Source organism: Thalassophryne amazonica, chromosome 4 (genome assembly GCF_902500255.1).
Source record: "Thalassophryne amazonica chromosome 4, fThaAma1.1, whole genome shotgun sequence".
Classification (NCBI taxonomy): Eukaryota; Metazoa; Chordata; class Actinopteri; order Batrachoidiformes; family Batrachoididae; genus Thalassophryne; species Thalassophryne amazonica.
The window spans coordinates 24,964,106-24,985,144 of NC_047106.1; the positions used below are offsets into that span (position 1 = coordinate 24,964,106).

General features: G+C 42.1%; 1 protein-coding gene across 1 annotated transcript in view; it reads right to left on the bottom strand.

Annotated features, from left to right (window-relative positions):
• Positions 1–6,617: 6,617 nt before the first annotated feature.
• fxyd6 (FXYD domain containing ion transport regulator 6) overlaps positions 6,618–21,039 on the bottom strand; it is a 49,229-nt gene continuing 34,807 nt past the window's right edge. The window contains exons 3-8 of the mRNA XM_034169265.1: positions 19,341–19,367; positions 16,351–16,386; positions 16,170–16,244; positions 15,953–15,989; positions 15,786–15,835; positions 6,618–6,915 (exon numbers count right to left, since the gene is read on the bottom strand). Of these exons, the coding sequence (XP_034025156.1) occupies positions 6,878–6,915; positions 15,786–15,835; positions 15,953–15,989; positions 16,170–16,244; positions 16,351–16,386; positions 19,341–19,367 (263 nt within the window). The 3' untranslated portion in view covers positions 6,618–6,877. The remainder of the gene's footprint in view (positions 6,916–15,785; positions 15,836–15,952; positions 15,990–16,169; positions 16,245–16,350; positions 16,387–19,340; positions 19,368–21,039) is intronic.

Sequence of the window (21,039 nt, forward strand, 5' to 3'; positions counted from 1 at the left end):
CTTTTTGCTAAAGCTTATAGTTAGGGCTGGATCAGGTGACCCTGAACCATCCCTTAGTTATGCTGCTATAGACGTAGACTGCTGGGGGGTTCCCATGATGCACTGTTTCTTTCTCTTTTTGCTCTGTATGCACCACTCTGCATTTAATCATTAGTGATCGATCTCTGCTCCCCTCCACAGCATGTCTTTTTCCTGGTTCTCTCCCTCAGCCCCAACCAGTCCCAGCAGAAGACTGCCCCTCCCTGAGCCTGGTTCTGCTGGAGGTTTCTTCCTGTTAAAAGGGAGTTTTTCCTTCCCACTGTAGCCAAGTGCTTGCTCACAGGGGGTCGTTTTGACCGTTGGGGTTTTACATAATTATTGTATGGCCTTGCCTTGCAATGTAGAGCGCCTTGGGGCAACTGTTTGTTGTGATTTGGCGCTATATAAAAAAAATTGATTGATTGATTGATTGAAAATGCCATAGACATGCTAACGCGTTAGCATCGAGATCCGGATCATGATTCGGATCACCACTAAAATTTAATCACTTGTTCCTCTTGTCATTTCCAACCACTCCACAAAATTTCAACAAAAATAAATTTAAGAAATATTACAATTTGAAAACAAATGCACCTGAACGTGATGACAGCTGCAACTGCTTAATGCTAACTTTTAACATTAAAAATGCCATAGACATGCTAAGGCATTAGCATCGGGATCTGGATCGTGATCCAGATCACCACTAAAATTGAATCACTTGTTCCTCTTGTCATTTCCAACCACTCCACAAAATCTCATCAAAATCCGTTCAAAACCTTTTGAGTTATCCTGCTGACAGACAGACAAACAAACAAACAAACATGACCGAAAACATAACCTCCTTGGCGGAGGTAATTAACAGGGAAATCTTGTAAAATCACGACATTAAAAAAATGTGACAAGAAAAACAGTGGAGTAGTGTTTAATTGACAGCAATAATTTGTAAAATGTGGAACGAAACTGAACTTGAGACCAGAGGATCCTTGGTTCAAATCCCAGCCTGACCGGAAAATCACTAAGGGCCCTTGAGCAAGGTCCTTAATCCCCTAGTTGCTCCCAGTGTGTAGTGAGTGCCTTGTATGGCAGCACCCTGATTGGGGATTAATGTGAGGAATTATTGTAAAGCGCTTTGAGCGTCTGATGCAGATGGAAAAACGCTATATAAAATGCAGTCCATTTACCATTTAACTGTGAATCCAATAGTACAAATATGTTAAAATAATCATATACTACTGAAGAATTTACAAATGACTGTAGTTTAAAAACCGTAATACCAAAAACTGTACAATATAGTTAAAATTACAACATGACACTGTTAAAATGTTTTTTCTTCTGTTAATTTGAACTTTGCTATTGTTTTAGACTTTACAGATAAGAATATTCACAAATACAGAAAAAAAAATGTAAATTAAGGATTTGAAAAAAGAGGTGATGTGTCTGTTTAAACTACATTTTGAGGATATTTAAACATAAGGTGACCCTATTGTGGATATTTTATCTTCTACATACACAATAGTTTTTCTGTTCCATATATTTCCATTGTAATAATTAACATCCAAAAACAAAGAACGGATTAATTTTCCATTGTAATAATAATCAGTAAGATAGCAGGGCCAAGTGATTAGTGCACTTGGTTTCAGTGCGGAAAGCTCTTGGTTCAAACCCCACCCCTACCACATTTCTCCATGTAACGTGACATTGTGTCAGGAAGGGCATCCAGCATAAAACCTGTGCCAATTCAACATGCAGATCCACCTCGGATTTGCTGACCCCAAGTGCAAAGAAGGGAGCAGCTAAAGGGACTTACTATATGTGTAAATATTACAGAAAAAAATGTTTTAATAACAACATGGCCATGCAAATTCAACAGGAAAGGACCATTAAAATTACCGTTTTAAAATGTGTGGGGTTTTTGTTTGTTTGTTTTTTTTTTATTTAATTACAGGTTTAATGTGTGTCAAATGTACATATTTTATGTTTAACTGTTCACATTGCATGTTCACATTTTAGTAAGTTGATCATTTACATGATGTTGGTACAAAACTGTTCAAAGTTTAAAAAACAGCTGATTGACAATGTGTTCAAAATAAACAGTTTGATCATAAAACTGCAAAGCAACCTGTAATTTATTCTGACTTCAGTAAAATGAGTTTTTAAAAAGCTCCCACAAAATTAACTTAACAATTTGCATGGATATTTTTGAGTAGAATGGAGGTAAAACAAAGAAGTTAGTATAACTTAACCTTTTAATATACTCACATTTTTCATTTTAGAAGGTAGTAGATATCAATATGCTCTACTGAACAGCTGAGTTGATCATTAAAGAATTAAATGACATAAGCTGGCTACCTAATGACACCAAAACCTTTTACGTTGATTCAATGTCATTAACCGTCTAGAGGACAAAGCAAATAAACCACCAGACTAAATGCTTTGAGGTAGCATTCAGTCAGCAATGGCTGAGTTGGAATTACTTGAAAAAGATCCAGTCAAATTGTTACCTTGTTTTTTTATTTATTTATTTATTTCAAGTTGAGCAGTGCAGTCATTTTTAGGGCATTCAGCCAACAAATATATGTAGCCCCAATTCAAAGTAAACTGGATTTCATTTGAGTGTATCTAAATTCTATTAAATTAATGCATTTTGACTGAGTTGAGGCTACATATATTTATTGGATGGAAATACTGCCCAAAACTGAACCAAGTTCATCCTATAGTCATTTTTTGAGTGTCCCTAAGAGTCCCATCTCAGTGGGATGCGACAACATGAGAATGGCAAATGTGAGGGAAATCGACTGATTTTGCGCGACGTTAGCTGGGTGGCACTTTTTCCTTGCTTCACTTGCATGGTGTCTCACACGGCATGCTTGGATTTCCGAGGAGGATATCTGTCCACAGGAGGATGTTACGCGATCCGTGCATGATGGTGCCAACCAGGAACTCTTTGCTGCTGGACATTACATATTTCATCCTGCAGTACATCATCCTACAAGTGGGTTAGTGCTCTATTCACAGTTTTCTTTTGTTTTTTTTCTCCTTAATGGAATGGCACTAGGCTTTGTTATTATTATTTGTTTATTATTATTTTATTATTTATTTTATTATTATTTACAGGGCTGTTCCATACCGGGTACAGTCAGGGGGATTTCTACAGCGTCTATTCACATAATAGCAGGATAATAGCAGCTGAGCACTTTGTGTGCAAACATGTTATTTCAGCCACAAGTGCCGTTAGACATCCGTAAGCGTGCTACATGGCATTCACGTGCACATCAGCAGATCCTTATATCTGTGAAGGATGCCCTTGACATATGTCGACAACATGCACTGAAGTGCTGTTTGTACCACTTCAGTGAGATACCAATGGGGAATTTGTCATTTGTCATTTGTCAACAGTTGCAGCCCAGCGAGGCAGAACTCTAAGCAATGGACCAAAATTTTGATCTTGGCTTGTGAATTAGTTGAGTTTTGACTAATTTTTCTCAAAGTCACATCACATTGTCCTCAACTAACGCGATTCATCCCACCAATTTTAGTCCAAATCTAATCAGAACTCTTCAAGCTATTTTGTCAGAGCCAGCCCAAGGCATACGCCAACTACGCTTAGGGCCTCCACGCCACCAGGGGGCCCCGAGAGCACCGAGACGTGATAAAAAAAGTAAATATATACATGAAATTAAAACAATATTGAATAATTTAAACGAAATTGTATTACACCCGAAAAAAATAAATTCATTTTGACAAAATACCAATACTAGGTTAACTGATGCCTCCTGTTGGCTGCTGCCACCGTTGGGCAAATTTAGATGCACCGCCTGGGTCAGGTGGTCGATGACTAATCGTGAGGAAGGAAGTGAGTGCAATTATCCCTCTGGAGCGGAGAAAAGAAAAAAGAAGTTGGAAGATGAGAAAAAACAACAAGACAAAGGTAGGTTTGCATGTCCAATATTACAATTGTTGTTGTCATTATTTGCGAAATGCTCCGTTCGTTTAGTGTAAAGTGCTTTAGGTGTCTTAAAGTCAGAGGCGATTGCTCTAAGACTGCAAGGGAAGCTCAGCTTCCCCTAAAATGTCAAAAAATAAGTGATCAAATATATACTGTTGTGTTACATGTCATTGACTAAATATGTGCTACAACACGCTCCACTTTTGTTCAGAATCAGCTTCTTAATCAGCGGCTTTCCTCTCACTCAAACCCGCAGCTTCACAGTGCTTTAAACAGTGTGGATGCTGAGTGTCCACAGACTTCAATAGCGACACAAAGCATGCAGCGAAACGAGACGAGTCATTGGATAAATGCTGGGCTTTGTCCCGCCCATCAGACGCTCAGCGTGTCTGGGGGTCTATGGGGCAGTGGGCTGGCCTCGGCAGGCCCGGACGCTCAGCTTCTGCATGATGATTGGATGATCTGTCTGAGGCTGAATCCATTTTTGATTGACAGCGAAATGAGCGAATCAGCGATCTTTTGGTGTAAACATCTATCCATCCATCCATCCATTTTCTTCCGCTTTATCCGGAGTCGGGTCGCGGGGGCAACAGCTCAAGCAAAGCCGCCCAGACCTCCCAATCCACACACACCTCCCCCAGCTCCTCCGGGAGAACCCCAAGGCGTCCCCAAGCCGTTCAAGGCGTTCTTTCGGTCATGAGCCAAATCTCATGACCATAGGTGAGGATCGGAACGTAGATCGACCGGTAAATCGAGAGCTTTGCCCCCCTACTCAGCTCTCTCTTCACCACGATGGTCTGATACAGCGACCGCATCACTGCAGACGCTGCACCGATCCGTCTATCGATCTCACGCTCCATCTGTCCCTCACTCATGAACAAGACAAGGTGTAAACATCCGTGGGAGCATTTTTTAATTTTCATTCTGTTCTGAGTTGAACCGGAGACTTTGCTAATCCACTTAGCGGCATTTTCTTTGTTAAAAACGACTAGTGACAAATCGAGCTTCTATTTCTGGTGGGGTTTTTTTGTAGCTGCTTGTGTTTGGAGACTGACTTCTATCACTCTTTCTGACTTCTATCGCAGTTTCTGTCCCTACCGAGCAGCGGGTGCTGCTGAGCTACTCCACCGTCACAAAACACTCACAGGCGGACAAACTTCACACTAGCCTTGAGCCATTCCCAGCTAGCGAGCTAGCTAGGTAGCAAGCTGAATATAATGGCAGACAATTTGAATGTTGTGGACCGGATTTTGGCGAAGCCATTTGATAGTCTTCCTTACGAAGAAAAACTTAGAGTTAAACAGCAGGGCAGATCAACTCCTCAGATTAATTTGGTGCAAAAGGTGGGGAAAAGTAGCTCAGCTCTCAATGGTTTGCAGGTCAAAGTTAAAGCAATAGCCCCCAGTGCAATGTTTGTGCATTGCTATGCACACACATTTATGTTATGTTGTGGATTTCTATGTTCATTTTGGAGATTATTTAAGTATTGTATTTATTATTTAAGTATTTAATTTTGATTACAACTTTATTTTTCTGTAAGATAATGTGAATGTCATTTGATTCTATTTTGTATTTGGATATTGAACATTTTGCACACCATTGCACATCTGAAAGAAATTAAACTATTTACTGTGTTTACTATAAATGCAGTCTCCTGCCTGCTGATGTTACTTTCAAATAGTTAAATTAATGAGCCATACTTATACATCACTCTGTATGTAGAATTTAATTAAAACATATTTATGAGTTTGCTACCCCTTTAAGGTTAAAAACAAGACACCTGTATGATGTAAGATAATTACAAATAATGCTAATGATTGTGGGTACGTTACACACATAACAGTGTTATGGAATAATGAGGCATCTGGTGCTGAGGTGATGGTAGGGGGGCCCCCTTCAGACATACTTTATTTATGCAAATGCACAACTTGTTGCTACACAACAAGGCCTCATGTGTGGAACACAGCTGTGGACATCTTTAAAAGGGTGACACTCAGACTTCACACTGGTGATTGTCTGACCTGACGGGACATACACAACAAAGACCCTTCATTTGTTCCCTCCTTAACATCTGGCTTAATTTAGGCCCCTCTTGACATTGTCTGGTACACAATTCAATCCATGAGACGTTCCTTTCGCTCTCCTTCTTTTACTCTAAACTGCAGGAGGAGTGTGGTTGTTTAAAGCAGGAAAGTGAGACACAGACGTCACAGATTAGCACTAATCATAGTCTGCTGGAGGCCAGACGATCCTGGTGGATGTGCAGACGACGAGGCAGTGAGTCAGCTGATGCATGAGTTTGCAGCACCAAAGTCAGTTAAACGCTGCAGTGAAGCTCGTGTGGACACGTGTCAATCTTCCCTGTCCTCAGTCAGAGAACAGTGGCAGCTGAGATTGTCTTATATAATAAGGCTCATGATGTACTCATGTACTCACGATGTACTCATCGTGAGTACAACCGTGTCCAAACTTAAAAACCACTCAAACGGGCAAACAGACGCTAACGTATCTTTTTAGCTATAGGTGCTAATATATGTTTCCAAACGTGATGCTCAACATCGAAGACAATGGACCAAATGTACTAGTAATCGACAAGGCAACAGAAAAAGAAAACACAGCAGACTACACGGTGGATGCACGACAGTACGATTTCTTCTTGGACTTCTAAAACAGGTGCTACAGGTGACACGAAGGCAGTGAGAAGCTGTGACAGGAAGGTACGGGAACAGACGAGAGCACTGAAGGACGTCACAACGGAGCACAACGGGCTAAAGGTTTGTCTCCGCGGCGTTCCTTATATGTACATATAACACATCTAGCCCTGTCGTATAAGCCAGGTAAACCATAGTGACTTAATATCAAATGAAACTGGCGGGCATCGATTGGGCGGTCCAGTCCAGAGGGTGGGGCTCTCTAGATTTCCGTTGGAGTCTCTTTGGCAGCCGCCGCAGCTGAAACACAAGACAAAAAAAGACAACTCATACACAGAGGCAATACAATATATATCAGTGTATTGATGATGATGATGATGATGACACCAGTCTGAAGAAGAAGAGGAGGATCAGGCATTTGCCTTTTAAAGCTGCATCATGGAATTTGTGATCACACTGAGCATTAAGGTTTCCTACTGCAACTTATCCAACACCCTGTAATCAATAATGGACACAGTAAAGGCCATTTTTATTCATTATTATGGGCAATTCCATGAGATGTAATGTCCATTTCCACTTTCAATGGTCCTGTTGTGATCTAACCATCCCAGGGAATTATGGCTTGAGCATTATTTATCCGATTGAGAATAATAAATCTTTGTGACAGCTAGATTATAGCAGGGCCACTGAAAGTGGAAACGGACGTTATAGTCTCATGGAATAACCCTTATGGATGTTTTAGTAGGCTGCACATTTACGCTAAAGTGGCAACCTCCCGTGCTGAAAAATTCAGCTAAGACAAAAGTTCCAAAACCTGCAGTTCTCTGAACGGTCACTTGAGGCTAGCTCCAAAAGCAAGTTAATCCCCATAGACGCCCTGTTAAAATGTCCAACTTTTCGGCAGAAATAACTAACGTTTCCATGCTTTGGAATATGTCCCACCTCAAGCATCTGCCCACCCCCTATTTTAATTATACCCCTGTCACACATAGCCAGAATGATGAAGGATGGCGTCAGAATGATGAATCAGCACACATCCGCAAAGTGATGGATTTCAGTTCCAAAACATTCTGTCAGCCATCTACAGAAGTCCACATTGTTGGTCAAAATTGGCCAGTGGCCCCAAGTTTGATGCACATGTTCAAATCCCTCCGGGCACCGTCAAGATGGGACACCTATCTGACGGCGGTCCATGTGCAATCTGACGACCATCTGACCACAATTTACATATTCTGATGGCGGATAAACAGGATCTGAAATGATTTGAGTGCATACAAGGGAACCTTGAGATAGATCTGGCACCACAAAGCCTGCCGGTATAACCTGCACGTGCCCCCCTCCCCCCACCCTGGAGCACAAAGGAACTGTTGAAATGTATGTGGCACACTTCATCATGAGAATAATTCTGAATTATTATCATGTACAGTGAATGTGAACAGTGGTTATCAAACCGAAAGCTCCGTGTGCTACTGCGTGCACGCCACCGCAAATCTGAATAGGCTGTTGTATCCATAATAGACAGTACAGATATTTGTCCATTCCTTCCCATGGACAACTTAAATAATGTGGACTATTGTCTCCATCATAACATGGGCAGCTGCACCTCTCCGTGGTGCACAGTAACGCGTCACTGCATGCATCAGGCTCGGAGTTGAATGGATCTCACTCTGTAGTAAATAATCAACTTCTAAGTCTGTAGGAGATATGACATGGAAGTGTTGTGCTTGGCTGTGACACCATTAATAAACATGAATCTCACCTCCAACAGCGGTCTAGGAGTGTTTCACAGTGCGGACGTGGACATGGAGCCAGACCGCCGTCTGTGGTTCAAATCCTCTCACCCAAAATTAAAAAAAATTAATTAATTCCATGTGATAATCCAGCCATTGTGGTGTCCAGAATTGTGTTGTGCTCCTGATGTGAGCAAAAAATAAAAAGAAAGTTCCCTGGAAAGGCTCTGTCTGACAGGGGACAGCATGGCCCAACTGCCAGCAAACTTTCAGCAAAGCTGTCCAGTGGCACGTGCGCACTTAGTGGCTCATGCAGCACTATGCATACCTACACGCACACACACACACACATACACACACGGCTGAATGATAATTGCAGCACCACATGTGAGGAACACAGTGCTCCCTCCCACTCTGTCCCGTGTTTGTCATCCAGACGTTTGGACATCGGACAGTCTTCAGCGCCTTTTATGGCCGTCTGACAGCAGTCTGTGTCATCTACCTGTTGTCTACATGCGCTTTGGATGCCATCGTGCAGGTGTGGACGAGGTTATCCGGATGCGTTCTGACACGGCTGACCACGCCTCTTTTCCTCCAGACTGCGTCAGATTATGGCAATATTTGCCGCGTTGGGTTGGTTCCTGTGCATTCTTGCTATGTGTCATGGGGGCGAATGTAATAGTGGCTGCGCTCGTGTATCTGCCCATCCCCGCTTCAGACTCATAAGTACAGGAAGTGTGGGTCGATTCCCCCTTCAGTTGCCGCGCACCGCTGTGAGTTCAGCTGATTTTGTACTTTCTGAGCATTTAGGAGTATTCACTCTAATTAGCAGATTTTGGTGCTACCTCCAGCAGCGCGTCCTTATCTATTCTTTCATTCCGGTTGTAAATTCCCACTCTGTTTTATATTTCAGCTCATATCGTCATGGGTTTGTTTTCACTGGAATTCCAGAACAATCTTCAAAACATGGGTATTTGAAAAGATTAAAAAATGTTTTGAAGCAGTGTTTTAGAGTTATTTTGTAGTTAATTTACAGCACCAACAAAAGGTTTTGGCAAAAATCTCCAGCCACAGCTTGTATCTATTTTTTAAATGTGGCTTTACTTTTTCATTCTGTTTGATATTGTTTCTCCCCACAGTTGCTAAGGGCCCTGTCCCACTGGGGAGAGGATTAACTGCGCATGAATTGAGTACACAAAGTACGGACGTTCGTTGTCGTCCGCAACAAAAATGGCCTAAAATGACAAATGTCCCAGTATGAATTACGGATATATTAATAATATATAGCGACTATATGATGAACAATCACGGTTATATAACGCATGTAGTGAGGAAACAGATCTGACGCATTGCGATTATCACGGCAGTATTACGGGTGTATTATGATGCATCGTGCACGTGTTGCGCGTGCACGGCATCTGCATTGCGGTCATAAAATAAGCGCACTCGCTCCTTTCGACATCACTATTCACACCAACAATACAGGCTCTGGAGCATTTGCTGGACTTGGACAAGTTGATTGGAGTAAACAAGCAGTGAACAGGGCGAGTGGTGACGTCAGCGGATCGCACCAGAGCGCAGCTCGTCTCAACGATTATAACAAAAAGTTAAATCTGTTATAAACACAGGAATAAATACTGTAACAGCTGCAGACAAGAAGGAAAAAACACACAACTGTTTTATCAAGCCTTGACAATGTAAACAAGTCAAATAATTACCTTTTTAGATGGCTCCAGCTGCAGCTTCCATTCAGGAGGTGATTAGAGCTGTTTTCAACAGGCAATTTGCAGAATAAAATGATTAATCCGCCATGAAATAATTATTTTATATAGGCAGCATCCAGCACAGAGCGCGTGGCAGCCGGTAGAACAAAGAACAGCGTTCAGCTGTGAACACAGTGCATCTGAATTGCATATCAGATACAAAGTAGACGTAATTTTATTTGTGGTCAATCTGTATGCAGTTGCTACAACATATTTTAGTTCATGATGTGGATATGATGGGCACGCAAAATTTCTGTTTTACACACTGTCCCAGTCCGCTGCCAAGCCGCAAATCCCTGTCAGTTGCGGATATCAGCAGATGACGGCGAATATACAGCCCATACATTGAATATGTTTGTGTATGTATTGAGTATGTAAGACAGAAAAACGTGCCTCTGCAGATAATTGCAGACGTGTGCGGGTGTCATCCGACTCATACAAGCATGTTTCACGCATATTGCGGATTTTAAGCGAATATGAGCCAATTTTGTGCACAATCCATACGCAAATCCTCGGAATGGTGCATTTACACATAAGGAAGACGCGTTACGAATGTCGTTTTTCTGTCATTCGTGACACATTCCTGACATTCTTAACGTGACTTAACGCATCTGAATAGGTTTCTTAATAGTGCGTGTTGGTGCGTGATATTCTTGATATTCGTGGAGCATGTTTTTGGCTGTCAAAAAATCTTCCACGAATGTCACACACCACCCTCATTTCATCTCACGTCGTGAAGGTCGCAACTGAGTGTATTGATCCGTCTTGATAAGTAGTGATCCTTAATAGAACGTGACAACGTTCGTAGTGGTTCCTGTGATGGTTCTTGGAGTCCAAACTGTCACGTGTTATTACGAAGTGACACAGAAGCTGTCAAGTTTTGACACGACTTTAACGCGGCGTCACATTTCACTGCGCGCCACGACAAATCCATTTTCTGTCATGTGCACACAATTAAACTCGGCTCCACAGCGTTCAGTTTGATGCAGTATACCGAAGAGGAACAGTGACACGAAGTCAGCCAAGTGTCATTCCACAGTTCCTGCTGAAGCTCCTCAGGATGCTCCTGCAGGGGTTCCACCTGCTGTTATTGAGTGGGAGGAGTCTGAGCCAGAGGAGCGAGAGGAGACTCACATGCAGCCAGACATGTCTGCACCTCCTCCAGTCCGGCGGAGGAAGAAGTGTGCGCACAATTAAACCCTGCTGCACCGCATTCAGTTTGATTGTTGACACCAAGTTGGCTAAAAGTCTCATTTCAGTGCTCTTCAGCGCGCTCCTGCAGGTGTTCCACCTGCTGCATGTACCTGATGTTTGGGAAAACGCGCAAGACGAGAGCCGCATGAAGCCACACATCTGGCTCTGTCCGTCTCCTCCTCCTCTCTGCACCACTCCATGGCACAGAGCCCAACTATGCATGCAGTCACAAAGTTTTTCTGAAAAACTGGAGCGATCTGGATGAATATGGGTGTGTGTGTTTGTGTGTGTGGGAGACAATTCATCTCGTTCACAATGTGACAGAACTTAATGATGCGCTGTTACGCGCAATAGCACGCAACAGCACGCAACAACGCGGAACACTATTCTTGACCGTGCGTAATGGTTCCAGCAACACGTGCCATTAATCGTAACGTGTGGTAACAGGTTGCAGCAGTTACTGAGGACACCTGACGCCTCTGCCCCGAATCATCACATTCGTGATCAGCGGCCAAGAATGTAAACTTCGTGGCATTTGTGACTTGTCGTCGTTATGTGTAAACGCAGCTTAAACGCCAGTGGGACAGGGCCCTAACTGTCACACAGGCAAAGCAAAGACACTTTTGTAATTGATCTTGTGCAACAAAGTTCACCATAAACTAATCAGCTGATCCTCAGTATGCACTTCTTTTCATTTGAGGAGATACAAAATAACAGATAGCATTTATTGTTTTTGAGTTATCATCTACACAACCTGGCTGGGATGGATTAACTCACCCACCCACATATCTACATTTTTACTGTCCAACCCCCTACGCTGCTGTTATGTGAATCCTAACTATGTACACTTACTTATTACTCACTGAAACTGAACATAGTGTGCCATAAATATTCAGAAAGCAAAAACAAAAAGAGTGAAATAAATAATCACAATTTAAATCTTAAAAGCAAAACACAGACACCCAAATATACTAACCACAAACAGGCAACAACGTCTCTCACATGCGCATACACACGCACAGCAGCTATTCATAAGAACCAGATCCAGAGAATAAAAGCATCTGCTAACGCTCCTCAGCTGTTCTGAGGTCACTTAGAGAAGCGGTGTGTGTTCAGCCGTAAGCTCTGATTGGATCATATCCTGCAGTATGTTATCATGAGGAGACTTTGGAGATGATCAGCAGACATCTCAAATTCATTAGAGATCAGTTGAGGTTTTTCTGTCTCTGTGTTTGGACTCCGGCTGCTGTGTCCTAAAATAACTGCAACCTTCTTTATTAGTTCTTGTGGTTACCCAGCAAACTGAACAAGCAACAGTTTTACAGGATGTTTCCTTGTAACGCTATCAAGGGGGAGAATGCACAAAGTAAAAAAAAAAAAAGGTGCAAAGACTAACTACTAAAAACACAGTGACAGTAAAGACTGCAGACTTCTTGGCTTACTCACTGTATTTTGGAGAAGATCTTATTTATAGAGACAGCAGGTGCAAATACATTGTTCTGGTTCCGATCCAAACAGGATTTGTGGCAGCCAGTGTAAACACATTCACTCAGCTCAAACCCGCATGAGGGTGTTGACTTGTGTGGTGCCAAGTTGCCAATGAAACAACTCAAAATACACACTGTATTATCAGCTCTTTAATTTGGGATTTTTGTACATTGTTGTAGTGTAGTTTTTATAAATCACACAAAGGCGATTTTGTTTTTTGTATATACGTCACAGGATTTCCCAAACTATACGCAACACTTTGGTTTTGCTCCCATTTTGTATGAGATGAACTCAAAGATCTAAAACTTTTTCCACATACACAATATCACCATTTCCCTCAAATATTGTTCACAAACCAGTCTAAATCTGTGATAGTGAGCACTTCTCCTTTGCTGAGATAATCCATCCCACCTCACAGGTGTGCCATATCAAGATGCTGATTAGACACCATGATTAGTGCACAGGTGTGCCTTAGACTGTCCACAATAAAAGGCCACTCTGAAAGGAGCAGTTTTGTTTTATTGGGGGGGGATACCAGTCAGTATCTGGTGTGACCACCATTTGCCTTATGCAGTGCAACACATCTCCTTCACATAGAGTTGATCAGGTTGTCAATTGTGGCCTGTGGAATGTTGGTCCACTCCTCTTCAATGGCTGTGCGAAGTTGCTGGATATTGACAGGAACTGATACACGCTGTCGTATACGCCGGTCCAGAGCATCCCAAACATGCTCAATGGGTGACATGTCCGGTGAGTATGCCGGCCATGCAAGAACTGGGACATTTTCAGCTTCCAAGAATTGTGTACAGATCCTTGCAACATGGGGCCGTGCATTATCCTGCTGCAACATGAGGTGATGTTCAACAATGGGCCTCAGGATCTCGTCACGGTATCTCTGTGCATTCAAAACGCCATCAATAAAATGCACCTATGTTCTTCGTCCATAACAGACGCCTGCCCATACCATAACCCCACTGCCACCATGGGCCACTCGATCCACAACATTGACATCAGAAAACCGCTCACCCACACGACGCCACACACGCTGTCTGCCATCTGCCCTGAACAGTGTGAACCGGGATTCATCCGTGAAGAGAACACCTCTCCAACGTGCCAAATGCCAGCGAATGTGAGCATTTGCCCACTCAAGTCGGTTACGACGACGAACTGGAGTCAGGTCGAGACCCCGATGAGGACGACGAGCATGCAGATGAGCTTCCCGGTTTCTGACAGTTTGTGCAGAAACTCTTTGGTTATGCAAACCGATTGTTTCAGCAGCTGTCCGAGTGGCTGGTCTCAGACGATCTTGGAGGTGAACATGCTGGATGTGGAGGTCCTGGGCTGGTGTGGTTACACGTGGTCTGCAGTTGTGAGGCTGGTTGGATGTACTGCCAAATTCTCTGAAACGCCTTTGGAGACGGCTTATGGTAGAGAAATGAACATTCAATACACGAGCAACAGCTCTGGTTGACATTCCTGCTGTCAGCATGCCAATTGCACGCTCCCTCAAATCTTGCGACATCTGTGGCATTGTGCTGTGTGATAAAACTGCACCTTTCAGAGTGGCCTTTTATTGTGGACAGTCTAAGGCACACCTGTGCACTTATCATGGTGTCTAATCAGCATCTTGATATGGCACACCTGTGAGGTGGGATGGATTATCTCAGCAAAGGAGAAGTGCTCACTATCACAGATTTAGACTGGTTTGTGAACAATATTTGAGGGAAATGGTGATATTGTGTATGTGGAAAAAGTTTTAAATCTTTGAGTTCATCTTATACAAAATGGGAGCAAAACCAAAAGTGTTGCATTTATATTTTTGTTGAGTGTATATATATACACGTTTTATGTAAAATAAATGAATTATTAACCTCGGTTGCTCAGTTAATAATCCAAATATAGTTAATTATATTTTTGCCCATGGAAGACGGTATTAAATTTTGGAGGTGATCCAGAACCGGATTCTGGCTCAGGATTTCATTTTATATAGGCTTTGATGGATTATGTCAAATCTGTTTCATGGATTCTCACCAAATTTGCATCACAGACATATATATTAGGGCATGGAAGACTCCACTGAATTTTGGAGGTGATCTGGATCCACATTGGCGGATGTCAGAAATCTCTTTGTATGTGTTCTACAGCTTCATGGTGGAGTAGCAGAGAAACATTTTCTTAAAAAGAAAACGTGAAATTTCAGCTACAGTTTGCCTGAAGGTGCATGAGAAATGAAAGACTAGATTTGATCAGTTTTATTGTGTGTAAATCCTTCTCTGCTACACTTCACTATGAAGCTGTGACTGCTGGTGCAACAGACAAAAGCTGCACTATGCACAGTTTCTCCCATCACAGTCACAGAAGCCTATCACTTCTTCAGAGTTGTCTTGGGTGTCTTGGTGGCTTCCCTCACGCTTCTCCTTCTTGCACAGTCACTCAGTTTTTGAAAACTGCCTCCTCCAGACAGATTTACATCCAGTAACAGACTGTTTGTATTTCTTACAGACTGATGGAAATGAAGTCCAAGATATATTCAGTAACTTGGAAATGTTCATGTATCCATCCCCTAACTTGTCTAAAGAAAACTGGCTGTAAAGGTGATGATTCATCAAAGGGTGCCAATAACTGCGACCAACATACACTTTATGCCAGGCTTGTTGGTTTCACTATATGAAAGCATTTTGTTTTGTTCTTGTTGCCAAATAAGTTTTGGCGTTTTTATATTAATTAATGTTTTCATTAAACAAAATTGCTTTGTTTTCCTTTACAATATTTCTGACCGTATTTTAAAAGGTGTACATAAAATATAGGGGCACCAGTAATACAGACAGACAGACAGATAGATAGATAGATAGATAGATAGATAGATAGATAGATAGATAGATAGATAGATATGATGTAACAGTTGCAGCATGCAGTTCAACATGTGACATTATGAGTTGCGTCAGGGTTGAGCCAGAGGTGAGGCAAGATGGCTGAGAGATAAAATAAGTCTTACCCTTAGAGACAATCAGGTTCTCCTCCTGCGCCTCCTCATCTCCGGGGGCTCTGAAGAGAGGATCCACAGGTTGTCATGGTAACCAAATAGTGTTGCATTAAAATAAAAGCCTTTATACAGTCCAGCTATTTTTTTTATTTCATCATAGGAAAAGAACATTCACCGACCTGGGCTTCTGGTTGATACTGCAGCGGCATCGCCGACCTGGAAACAACAACAACAACATAACATAAGCCTATATAGGTTACACCTCTTGACCTACATCAGCTTGTAAATACTGGTGTATAATATAAGTGGTTTAATCATTTTAAATGTGATTTTAAAAGCTATTTGCTTTGAATGTTTGCACACAAGCTAAAATGACCCAGATTGAAGTTCACTTACTGAGGATGAGGAGAATTCCCAGTAAGAACAGCACCACAGCAAGAGCTAAACCTCCGATCCTCAGGGTCTCATAGTCTGCAGGTGGAAGTGTTGACAGATTGGGCAGATAAGACACAGAATCAGGAAAAAGAACTTTTGCTAATGAGTTATCCACAGAAAAATAGTTAATGCATTGACGTACCATAAACAAAGGGATTTTCATCTTTTTTCTTGCCATCTATAACAGAAAGTTGGGGAACAATTATTAAAAATATGAATAACTTGTTTGTTTAATTAGATGTTGACTGAAACATGGAAGATGTTACGAATCTAACTTTTTTTTTACTCATTTCAGTATTTATATACACTCACCTGCCACTTTATTAGATGCACCTGTTCAATTGCTTAAGAAACAGCTAATCAGATGGCAGCAACTCAGTGAATTTACGCATCTAGATGTGATGAAGACAACTTACTGATGTTCAAACCGAGCAAGAGAATGGGGAAAAAGTGTGTGGGGGGGAATGAAGTGACTTTGAACATGGCATAGTTGTTGGTGCCAGACAGGCTGGTCTGAGTAAAGAGACGATATCCAATGAATGGCAATTGTGTGGATGAAAATGCCTTGTTGGTTTCAGAGGTCAGAGGAGAATGGGCAGACTGGTTAAATGGGCATGATGCATGTCCATGCAGGTCCACACTGGCTTCATGTCAATATGGACCAGCCTCTCTGAAGAATATTTCAAACACCTTGTTGAATTTATACCTCAAAGAATTCAGGCAGTTCTGAAGGCAAAAGGGGGTCCAACTCAGTGTCCCAATTTATCTTCCCCTGGATATCTCCCCCCCCCACCTCCACCCCAATCCCCTGCATAGTGAGTCTGCTGCAGTATTATCACACATTTCAACCTACCCAGATTTAGACATGGCTGACAAAGTGGAAAATAACATTGAAAGTGTATGTCTCAATGATGTGGTCTTGCCCTGGACTGATTGTAGGCCACTTGATAGAAAACTTACTCCCATCTTGAAAACATATCTATTTATGGACACACAAAGGTTGGCTATAGAAGAGAAGCTTGAATCTTGGACTGGACTGGATTGCTTGACGCGAGGACGTCGAGAAGAACAAACAGAAGCCACAAAAGCTGGAGTTTTAAACCTAACCAGATGCCTCCTACCGAGAGGCAGACTGCTATTGGCTAGTGATTTAACAATTGCTTTAATTAGCACCTATTGTGCTCTAGTTAGCACCCTTCTAATGACAGGGTAGCTGTACCTCCTAACGATGGGACTAACACCTCTCCTGATGGCGTGAATGACTCATTACCATGAACAAAGACTGAAACTGCTTTGATCTGAGTACTCCATTGTAAACAGGGGACAAAGCGTGTCTCAGACCCCCTCCCCGGTTAAGGCTGGGTTTCAACTGTTTCACATAGAATGCCTCCTTCACCCCTCTCTCAAACCATTTCTTCTCTCTGGCTAAGATTTTAACTTCCTTGTCCTCAAACGTGTGGTTAGTGTCTTTAAGGTGGAGATGAACTGCAGACTGAGGTCCACTGGAGCCCTCTCTGCGGTGCTTGTATAGCCTTTTGTGTAAAGGTTGCTTAGTCTCACCTATGTAGTGTTCGTTACAGTTTTCCTGACATCTGATAGAATACACTACATTGCTCTGTTTGTAACTAGGGATCCTGTCCTTAGGGTGAACTAATTTCTGTCTCAAGGTGTTTAACAGGGTTAAAGTAAACTGGGATTTTGTGCTGTCTGAAGAGCCTCTGTAGTTTTTCCCCTACTCCTACTAAATAAGGGAGAGACACTCCTCTTCTTCTTGACTCCTTCTCCTGTCTATCTGGTCTCTTTGTTCTCTCGGACTTCTGCACTTTGTCCAGGGACCATCATGGATACCCACATACCGTGAGGGCTTTCGGGACAAGTCGAAGATTCAAGCTTCTCTACTATGGAAACCACCTGGACAACTGAGAGCCTACACAGAAACGTTGGCTATTTTTGTGTAAATTCTCTCAATTCACATCTATAATTTCTTTCCTGCTCATGTATTATTTGACCTCCCCACGTAGGGAGTTAGATATCCTGACCTGGATATCTTCCCCCCACCCCTGAAAAGCAAGTCTGCTGTAGCATTATCACCCATTTCATCATACATGGCTGACAAAGTGGAAAACAACATTTAAAGTGCATGTCACAGGGATGTGGTCTTGCCCTTGACTGATTATAGACAATTGGATAAAAATCCCATCTTGACAACATATCTACTTGTGGATGCACAAAGGTTGGCTATAGAAGCAAGATTTTACAGCCAGCCCCAAGTTGATTAAAATAGGTGTCTATCAGTTAATTACCTCCTAGTAAGGCTAAAATAGACATGAGACTTCGGTAAAGTAATCAGGAATACAGTTTGAAGGTTGCTACACCATTGTTTAATACTGCCAAGGTTATGTTGGGCTGAATTTAGTGATATATTATACAGAGTTCTTCATGTTGGGGTGGGGATGGGAGGGGGAAGATATGCAGGTCATGATATCTTACCCCCCACTCCATCATGGTCACATGTTCTATCATATTTCAGGTTGTCAATCAGGTCCATATATTTGTAGAACATATTTGGAAGGGGGATTTAAAGATACTTCAGAATAGGAAATATTACTATTGTAGATAGCTATAGATACATACAGAAAGAATACTAATATCATTCATGTTAATCAAACTGTGCTTCATCTGGGACCATAAGACATCCATGAAATATAGAGTTTAAAGGTTGCTCTATCCTGATTGGGTCTTATCGAGGTTTGGGTAAGCTTGAATCAGTGCTGCCCTGTAGGAATGTTGCCGGTACTAGTAAGGTGTACTTTAGAAAGTAGACAGTGAGTTTATGAGAAAAACAAACTTAAAATATAATTTGATGATGCACCTTCAAATATGCAACTTCCATAACTGTCCTAATTCCTATTTTAGTAATAATAAGAAGGAGTAATTGCTGTATCAGCCCTGAGGACCGTTGATGCAGCTGCCTAGCCCCGGATTCAGTAGCATGAAACAGATAAGGGTCTATGACTCTCCCTGCATGGGACACCAGTCCTCATTTAGTACCAAATTGTTCCTGCAAAAGGGGCTATTAAAAAAAGAGCTGTGACCCTTGCAGGGTTACAGTATTACATGAAGTCTACTCACCCTGCGGTGCACTGGAGTCTGCTACAGCTGAGAGTTAGCCAAGAGAGGCAGTGGTTTAAAACAAGGAAGGAGAAATACCAAAATTAGACAAGAGAGCAGCAGGGTGTCTGATTAAAAGTCTAAAAGAACTTTTTATGTGTTTATACCCATAATGCTTTAGATTATTCCTATGACATTTCACCAGTACCAAAGACTGTCCAATACTAAGCACAAAAACAAGATTTTATGACACTTTAAAAGGTTTATTCTTGATCACACAAATGTTTAGCAGTATATAATAGTTGTAAATGTGATTAGTCCATCAAGCTCAAGCTTTGTGCTCAGCTAATGTGTTAGCAGTTTAACATTACTGACTTTTTAGTTATTTAAGGTAACACTTGTTAGTGCTTAGCTAACCACAATTAACACAAATGAGTAAATATTATATTATAGTGATTTACATTTACATTAGTCTTTGGCACTGTGTAAATACATGAAATTAATCTGAATTTTATTAGTCACAGTAGCTGTTTAGCTAATAACGTAGTGAATATGAATCATCCCCAAAGCTATGCAATTCCATGTGGCTAGCATGTTAGTCTATAGATGGTAGTTGTGAAATTGATTTGCAATGATTTACACACACACACACACACACACACACTTCAACCACTTAGTCCAATTAAGGGTTGCAGGGTGGCTGGAGCCTATCTCAGGAGTCATAGAACATGAGGTGGGGTACACCACCCTGGACAGGACACTAGTCTGTCACAGGGCCACAAACAGACAAACAAACACAGGCACACCCACACGCACACCTACAGACAATTTAAAGTTTCCAATCCACCTAACTCGGATGTGGGATGTGGGAGGAAACCGGACCACCCGGAGGAAACCCACGCAAGCACGGGAAGAACATGCAAACTCCACACAGAAAAGGCCACAGGCGGGAATTGAACCCATGGCCTTCTCACTGTGAGGCAACAGTGCTAACCACTAAGCCACCCTGCTGCCCCACAGTGATTTACTCATTCGTTAATTTTCTATACTCGTTTACTCCAATTAAGGGTCACAGGGTGGGGTGGATGGAGCCTATTCCAGCAGTCATTGAGCAAGTGTGGTACACCTCTATAGTGGGGGACCCCACTATATAGCAGGACCACGTGTAGACAGGCAAACACATTCACACCTCCAGTCAAGTGAGAGTCTCCAATTCACAACCTGCATCAGAGGAAGCCAGAGGACCCTGAAGGAACCCTCTTGTGGCGATAACATGAAAACTCCAAACAGAAAACACCAGATGGGAAGTGATCCCATGACCGTCTCACTGTGAGGCAACACTGCTAGCCACTAAGACACCATGCTGCCACTAATGATTTAATTTTAGTGAATTAACATTGGTTGTTAATTTGATGAGTCACTCAAGCTAATTGTAGCTACTATGTCGCTAACATGTTAGTAATTTAACACTGGTTATGAATTTGATTAGTCACTCTAAGTAGTGGTAAACTATTGTGCTAATCCACCCTTTTCATGTTTCAAATCCCGCAAACTTCGAAGAGGTCGCTGCGCTGCTAGATCTCAGTAACATTGAGAACTGCATTGAGATGCTCTGATTGGGCTGCACTTTAACCGCTGCACGTGGACAACACCATTAAACATCGCAACATAAAACTATTTTTATATTGTGCCTAAAACTCTTGTGAATATATTCTCTGGG